Raw genomic sequence first — 8,001 nt, 5'->3', positions numbered from 1 at the left:
GCAGCTTTCGCAATACACTGGCTTTCCCCAGGCGTTTCCTTTGCCTATCAGCAAGCGGCTGACATTCTGCTGCAAACAGGAAGCCGAAGGCGCTGGACAAAGCCAGCAGGTCGGTGAGGTTGTGGTGCAACAGGTGTCACCTGGGGAGTGCAGCAGGGACGGTGCCCTCAGAGCCCTTCAGGCCTGGAAATGCTGGGGGCGGGGCGGCAGAAGCAGGTGGCCTGAGGGCAGGACACAGATCTCAGGTGGCCGAGACTTGTCCCCCGACAGAGACACGAGACAAAGAGGGGGATCCAGCCCACAGCAGGCCACATCAGAGCACCAAGAGAACACCAAGGCTTTATTACAGGAGTTCCTATGAAACAGTTCCAAGAAAAAACCCACACATAGGAGGAAAAAATAATAAAGCAACACACAGAGACTTGGGGCTGGGGCTACTCCCGCTGAGCCTGGCCCTGGCCGGGGAGAAGTCAGGGTCACGGCCCAGAGCCCCTCCTCTGCCCCTCGGGATCAGGCTGTCTGGAGCTTAAGTTAGCGGCTGGGGGCTCCCCGTCCCTTCAGTGCGCCGGGCCATGCCAGGAACCAGCCAAGAGCGTAGGAGGGCTCATGACCAAAGCCCCCAGCTCCGTGCTTCCCAACTTCCTCACGCTGCCTGGCCGCCCCAGAGTCGCGGAGGTGCAGGGGATGAGGGGCGCAGAACAGGGCAAGGTCCTGGCTCACCCTCGCCACGCCCCAGTACCTCACGGCCACCAATGCCCCAACAAATACTGTATCGGATCCCACTCCCAGCCCCACCACCCACAACCCCGCGCGGAAGCTGCACCCGCTGCGCTCCAGTCCGGGGAGAGCTGCGCCTCCGCCGCTTAGCAGTGGCCTTGTGGTTAAGAATAGGTGGAGTCACAATTTTCCTCCTCCCATCACCTCCTGGCTATTGGCAGCTGCCCCCACCCGGTGCTGCCCCTTCTCCAAGGCGGCACTCTCGGCCCCCAGCGGCCCACCCTTAGGGGACAGACCCTGCCTGGCCAGAGTCTTCCAGCTCCTCCCACCCCATTGGGAGGAAGCGGGGTGCTGAGGGTCGCCCCTCAGGGCACGCTGGTGAGCGCCACTGCCCCCCCCCCGGCTCCAAGTGGCCCTGCAGCCCCCGGGAAAGGCTGAGATGCAGGTGGCCTTGGGAAGAAGGGGCCCAAGGTGCCTAGAGAGCCGGACACAAGGGTAGGAGATGAGGCAGTCTGACGCCCGGCTGGAGAGATGCGGAGGGAAGAAGGCAGGAGCTCACCTCCAGCCGAGAGCCTGCTTAGGGTGATCCTGCCCTTTCCCAAACTCCGGCCTCTGAACTTCCTCAGATTTTTTTTTTTTTTTTTTTTAAGAAAGAAAGGCGTGACTCCTGCATTGCCACCCACGGCTGTAGAAAAGCCTGGCTGCTGCCCTCTAGGGGCCCCAGGTCCCTCCTCCAATCATAGGATGGCGACTCCAAAGTTCTAGGTCCCGTGCAAGGTGGCAGTGGCTGGGCTGGACCATGGCTGGAGGACCACCCGGCCTCCGAATCAAGCACCGTCAGTCTGGCTGCATCCGGGCCCTTCAGCAGGGTGCCGCGTTGCTCTCCAGCTGCCCCTGCCGGGTCAGAGCATCCCTAGAGAGGTGGAGCTGCTGGCACCTGGCAGGAAAAAGGGATGGGTGAAGTCTTTTTTCAAAGGAGCCCATTAGTTGGACATGGTGGTGCATAACTGTAATCCCAGCACCCTGGGAGGCTGAGGCAGGAGAATCACAAGTTCAGCCAGCACAGGCAAAACTTAGTGATTTAACAAGATCCTATCTCAAAATAAAAAGTCAAAGACAGATGGGCTGGGGACTCAACTTAGTGTGAAAGCCCTGGGTTCACTTCCCAGTCAGGGGGAGGCACTTTTTTGGTCCTTGGTTTCTAGAGATACTTTTAGCAGAAGATACAAAAATCGGGAGCTCCCGCCTTTCTTCTTTCTCCTTTCGCCTTCCTCCAGGGGCTATAACCTGGCAACTCTGCGTGGAGTCATCCTAGCAGCCTCCAGAACAGCAATGGCTCTGCTAGCAGCAGCAGGAGACAGTCAGGAGGGGTCGGGTGGGGAGAACGCGGCTGTGTGGGAAGCACTCCAAGGCGGACAGTGCCCGCTGCTGCACGGGCGGATCTTTGATGAGCTGAACCAAGGGAGTCTGTAGGGCAGAAAGGCGAAGTGGGGCAGGAACTGGGTGGGTCCCAGACACCAGGCTGAGGTCTTCCCGAGGCTTTGCTCAGGAGACACACACAGAGAGCAAGGGCGAAGTGGGACCCACGCGGGGCTCTGGTGACGGGAGGAACAGGGGGGCAGCAACTAGGGCCACTGACTAGGTGGTGAGCTATGGGGCGGGAGACATGGGCAATGGAACGAGGAAGCGGGAGGAGAGAGCGCCCGGCTTTCCGGAGCTGACCTCCAGGGCTGGAAGGACAATCGGGTGCAGCTGGGGATCAGGGCCCATCTGGAGGAGCAACTGCGCTGGAGACAAGCGCACAGTATCGCTGACGCTGACACCATGCAAGAGGGTGGCGATGCTGGCAGAGAGTGTGGGTGAGGCTCAAAGGGTCAAGGGCAGAGCAATGAGTGGGCAGCCAGGGGGCGAGAGGAGCAACCAGAGCCCGGAAGGGAGGAAGAAGCAGCAGGGCTCCTGCAGTCACCAGAACCCAGCAAGGGGTTTCAGGAAAAGACAGGTGCGGAAGGCAGTGCCAGATGAACGCAGGGAGCATGCTGCCCCGGCGGGCAGTGGGCTGGTGACCTCCCCGTCAGGCCTCTCCTGCGGCTTCAGCTGAGTGGAGGAGGAAGCCACCCTCCTGCTAGCTGGGCAGTAAAGGAAACGCTCCTCATGGTTTTTGGTGCTAGGGATTGAACCCAGGGCGTTGTTATCACTGAGCTACATCCCAGCCCTTTCTATTTTTTGACACAAGATATCACTAAATTGCCCAGGTTGGCCTAAAACTTACGATTCTCCTGCCTCAGCTTCCAGAGTAGCTGGAGTTGGCTGGGCCTTACAGGCGTGCACCACCAGCCTAATTTTCACAGTGGGGAGGAGGAAGAAGTAAATTCAAGGAAAAAGCAAGAAGACTCAGGAGAGACAGAAATGATGCATATGGTGCTGAGGTAGGGGTGGTTTTAGGTAGGACCCATTTTCCCTGGGCACCAGTGTGTGTGTGTGTGTGTGTGTGTGTGTGTGTGTGTGTTGTTGTTGGGGGGCATGGCTGTGACACGGGATGGGGATGGAGCTGTTTCCCTGGCTGCCTTTATTTATTTGGGCACCCCAGAGATTGGGAAGCAGGGGTGCAGCTCGGTGATGACTGAGGAAAGGTTGGGAGGGCAAAAGGGCTGGAAGTGTCTGGGGAGGGATGCAGTAGGGAGGCAACTCAAGGGGAGGACAGGCCAGCTGCCCACGTGAGAGGCAGAGAGGGTGCTGCTTTCACTGGCTCCGTCCTCCGCACCTGGTATGCCTCGCCTCCCCCACATCAGTATCCTGAGGGCCGCACCTGCCACACCACAGCTCAAGAAAGCCCGGCAGACGCTGATCACAGGGCCCACGGGGTCCTGCAGGAGGCCACCCGTGCACATGCTCTCTGCCCCAGAGGGTCGCACAGGGACTCGGGAGAAGCAGCTGCCTCGGAGGAGACAGGACTGCCTGCTCTGGGGTGGCAGGTCCCACACCGCTCAACCCATGTGGAAGCTGGGAGATGGTTCTATGTGTGCCCACCACCTCAGTCTTTCTTAAGTTGTCCACTCTGTGCTGAGTGGGTCGGGAATGTCTTCTGCGTGGAGTTATAAACTATTCAAGGTCAAAAGCTGATCCTATTTTCCTGTTCCCAGCATCTGTCCAAGGCAGGTGTGATGATCTTTTGTCAAATGAGTAAAGAACCCAATAAAAGAGCTGCAAAAGATTAGTTTGCATGCAGAAGCCCCTGTCCCTGGCCACGATGAGGAGGGAAGAGAGTCAGGATCTGTGCTCCTCAGCTGCCTGAGCCCGGTGCCTCTGTTCCCCTCGGAAGCCATGTGAGACGAGGCAGCCCGCGGACAGCCGTGGCTCCAGGACTTACCTCTTACTGTCCTTCCCTGAGGGCTTCCTCCATCTTGGGTGTCTCCTGCCGCCTTCCCCGGAGGTCTTCATCTGAAAGCAGAGGGGAGCCCCCTCACCCTCTACGCTGCAGCTGCCACCCCTCCCCGCAGTGGGGTACATACTGGCTCTGGGGGGCAAAGCATGTGTCTAGTGGGAGGCAGAAGGACACCTGGAGGCTGGCCTGGCTCTGAGGCCTTAGACAAGTTCTTGCCTCTTCTTTGGGTCTCAGTTTCCTCATCTATAAAGTGGGAAGGCAAGCTGGACTATCCAGATGACCCCCAAGGCCCTCTGGTCCTTGTATCTGGATGTCTCCTGGCCTTAAAGGCCCTATGGCATGAGGATCAGAGTTCAGCTGTGTGTGGCTTGGTAGGATCTGAGAGGGGTGGGGCTTAGTAGGGTCTCCTGGCCCCCGTGGCTTTGGAGACTGGGTGAAAGCTGAAAGGCCTGAACCTGTCCAGCACTCGGTCCCCTGACTTGGGACACCCAGGGCCTCCTCTCGCAGCGTCACCCATCACAGACACACGGGAGCCTCACCACAAGCGTGGCCCTCCACGTCATCCAGGAGATTGGCTGTTGATGCAGCAGCCCCCAGCCTGCCGAGCCATTCAGGAAAACTGTCCTGGACATAGACCAGTGCCGCCATGCCCCGTCTCACCCCAACCTCAGCTCAGGAGGCCTCCTCACCTGTCCCTCGACACCCCAACACTGCCCTCCAGCCTCCCTTCTTGGGGTTAACGGAGCAGCCAGGCCCTGACCCTCAGCTCCCAGGAAAACCTCTGGGACTAGGAGAGGGACTTTCTCCCTGCTCCTCTGTGGCTGTCCAGCTTTTAATATCCTGGGCCGTGTTTGAACCTGGATGGGAGTCTGGATGAAAATGTGAAAAGCCTCACTGCTGTTCAAGCAGCTGAAAAGGAAAAGGTGGGCTCTCACAGTGAAGTGTGAGGACCCACGGACCAGTTCAGCTAGAGAAGTTAGGGGCAGGTTTGCTGCTCGCATTTGAAGAACCAATTTTTCTCCCAGGAAAGAGGAGGAGAAGCAAAAAAAGTTGGCAGTGTCATTGGCCTCATCATAGGACAAACAACTTCCTTCTGCCCTGCTCCCCAAACCCGGCCCTGGTGCTCCGGGAGATAGGTGGCCACCAAGCAGCCCAGCTCGTGGAGCAGAGAGGAGGCTGGGAGGCTGTAGGACCCAACGTCAGGGCCCACCCTCGGGATGCCAAGGCAGCATGCACCGCCCAACCCGTGCCAGGCCAGAAGGATACGACTGATGCTTGGGCAAGTGCTTCCTCCTGGACTTCCTCATTTTGGTCTTCTCGGAGAAGGCGCGCGCCAGCTCAAACAGCTTCCTCCGGGTGGCTGGGGCAGAGAGACCTGTGAGCCGTTTGCTCTCTCGGCAGTGAGGGCAGCAGGTGGGTCCCCCCCACCCCTGAGTCTCGGGGTGGCCAAGGCGGCGCCAGGGCCCCTGGGGTGGGAGCTGGGGAAGGGAGGTGATAAGAACAGCAGATGCAGGCACCACCTCAGGAGCAAGGCTGCCATCCCAGCTTGGCCTGCAGGGGCAGCAGAGGCCACCAAGAGCCAGGCCCAGGGCCCATGGGCAGCCCAAGATCCGGGTATTCCTTCCCCAGCCACGACAGCCTGCCAGCCCCGCTTTTGGCTTCGTTTCCTGCCCCTCCCTTAGCCACTCCAGAGTTGGTCCTGGGATTTCCATGACTAATTGGAGATTCTTCCTGAAAAAGGAAGCCTGGAAGGATAGTGCTTCTGAAGGCTGGCAGGACTTTGTGCGCAGAGGTCCCCAACCCTGATGGCCCCCCGCCCCAAACAAAAGGGGCCTCGCAAGGGTCTCCCCCTACATGGCCAGACAGGGCCAGCTGCCACAAGCCACAGAGAATGTGAACACAACATCCGGGTGAGGCCATGTGGGCCACATTATTTTCCTGCAGACAGCTGGCCCAAGAGGATTTAAACTTAATTTGTATCCAGACTCAGCTACAGAAGGGAAGTGAGGCAGGAAGGCTGAGGGAGCCAGCCTGAGATTAAAATGTCACTCCAGTTCACCCAGCGTCAGCGGCGTTCAAAACCCCGCCTGCCTCCCAAGAGCTGGGAAGACAGGGAGGGGGCTGCAGGCGGGACTCACATTTTCCCATGTGTTTCAACTTGTCCCTGAATAAGGCATCTTCAGACACAGCAGGGTTGGCATCACTGTTTCCTGGAAGAGGGAGACACCTGCTGAGGGACGGCCCCTGAGCTGTATTAGAGAGGAAGAGCAAGCCGCTGCTGAGGCCCCAGGGGAGGGGGCAGGGCAGTCCCCACAGTGGCCATCTGAGCCCCAGCCTCCCATTGCAGCAAAGATGCAGGCTTCTTCCTTTAAACCAGGAGGGAGGTTAAAGGCAGGAGGACACGGGGTTATAGGAGCACTTCTTTCCCCTAGCAAACCATGCTTTCCTCCTCTGTGAAAGTGGGGACTCCTGTTTTTGGGCAGAGAAGGAGCTGAACCCAGGCCCTTGATCCTCAGCTACATCCACAGCCTTTTTTTTATTTTTTGAGACAGAGACTTGCTAAATTGCCCAGGTGAGACTCGAATGGGATCCTTCTGCCTCTGCCTCCCAAAGGGCTGGGATTACAAGCATGTGCCCCCACGCCTGGCTGGAAACGAGGACATTCATGGTCAGCTTCATGTGTGGAAAGCTGGCTGGCATGGGGTCCCAGCTGTGCACTCTTTTGAGCAGTTCCACATGCCATAACGTCACCTTGGTAGCTTGAGCTGTGGTGCTACAAACCAGGCTTCCCCACACAGAGGCCCCCAGAACCGCTGTTAACCATTCTGCCTGCATCCTGTGCACGCGAGTCAGAGGGCCCAGAATGCCGGGCAAGCGTCCCTTCTTCTGGGGTCAGCCTCCAGGACACAGAGCAGGAATGGGCATGGGGTGCGGCCAAGAACCAGAGCCCCTCCTGGCTCCCCAGCCCTGCTTGGGTCCCTCCTTGCCCTTCTAAAGCCACGCTCTCCATCCTGTAACTAATCCCGAGTCACCTTGTCTGCTAAGTCCCCTCTGCATCATTCTGATCCACCTCAGCAGCCCTGGTGTCTCTGGTTAATTCGGGATCAAGGACAAGAGGCGTGGTGAACATGCCCAGATGCACATCTGCTGGGGCCTAAGCTCCCGCCTGTGGGATTTTCTCTTGAGCTGGGCTGAGCTGGGCCCCCACCCCGCCGCTCCCGCAAGCCCCACTCCAGCGCGCCACAGACACTCGCTCTGTGCCGCACAAACGCTGCTGAGCTCTTCTGTGCCTGGCAGCTGTGTATGTGTGGGGCCGGGCAGCGACCATACAGGGGACACCGTGCCCACACGGGTGCAGAGTCCAGATGTTGAGGGTGAAGACAGGGCCTCTGCCCCACGTTTCCAGCCCTGGCTTCACCCTCCAGTCCATGCACCCCAACAGCACTGCTGCCCACGCCCTGGTCCTCTTCAGCCAGAGCTCCCAGCACAAGGGCCTGGCCCACTCTTGATGCAATTCTTGTTTTCATAACCTTGTACTAAAAGCTTGAAATTTCTCTTTCCTTAACAGCTAGGGCAGGGCCTGCCCCACAGCACACATTTCCCAGCTACTTGACAAATGAGTGCACAAACGCTTTCCGATTGATCTCACCCTCCTCCTTTCCCTCTTCCTCCTCTCCATGCATTTTCTATAAGCAGCAAATGTGTCCTGGGTATGGTGGTCCATGCCTATAACCCCAGCCACTCAAGAGGCCGAGCCAGGAGGATCACAAGTTTGAGTGCAACCTGGGCAACTTAGCAAAGGCCCGTCTCAACATAAAAAGAGGCTGGGGGGCTGGGGATTTAGCTCAGCGGCAAAAGCGCCTGCCTGGCAAGCGCAAGGTCGTGAGTTCGGTTCCCGGTAC

The 8,001-nt window shown here is 58.6% G+C and overlaps 1 protein-coding gene across 3 annotated transcripts in view; it reads right to left on the bottom strand.

Annotated features, from left to right (window-relative positions):
• Positions 1-313: 313 nt before the first annotated feature.
• Cuedc1 (CUE domain containing 1) overlaps positions 314-8,001 on the bottom strand; it is a 69,686-nt gene continuing 61,998 nt past the window's right edge. For 2 of the 3 annotated variants that reach the window (XM_005394045.2, XM_005394044.2), the window contains exons 7-11: positions 6,238-6,348; positions 5,366-5,459; positions 4,639-4,697; positions 4,085-4,155; positions 314-1,654 (exon numbers count right to left, since the gene is read on the bottom strand). In XM_005394045.2, the coding sequence (XP_005394102.1) occupies positions 4,088-4,155; positions 4,639-4,697; positions 5,366-5,459; positions 6,238-6,348 (332 nt within the window). In that variant the 3' untranslated portion in view covers positions 314-1,654; positions 4,085-4,087. The remainder of the gene's footprint in view (positions 1,655-4,084; positions 4,156-4,638; positions 4,698-5,365; positions 5,460-6,237; positions 6,349-8,001) is intronic. The other variant, XM_005394046.2, reaches the window with a different exon arrangement.

The sequence above is a fragment of the Chinchilla lanigera genome, unplaced genomic scaffold, assembly GCF_000276665.1.
Source record: "Chinchilla lanigera isolate Chin_1 unplaced genomic scaffold, ChiLan1.0 scaffold00050, whole genome shotgun sequence".
In the NCBI taxonomy this organism is placed as follows: domain Eukaryota; kingdom Metazoa; phylum Chordata; class Mammalia; order Rodentia; family Chinchillidae; genus Chinchilla; species Chinchilla lanigera.
The sequence above is the reverse complement of the archived record's forward strand: the minus strand, read 5'-3'. Positions and strand labels throughout refer to the sequence as shown.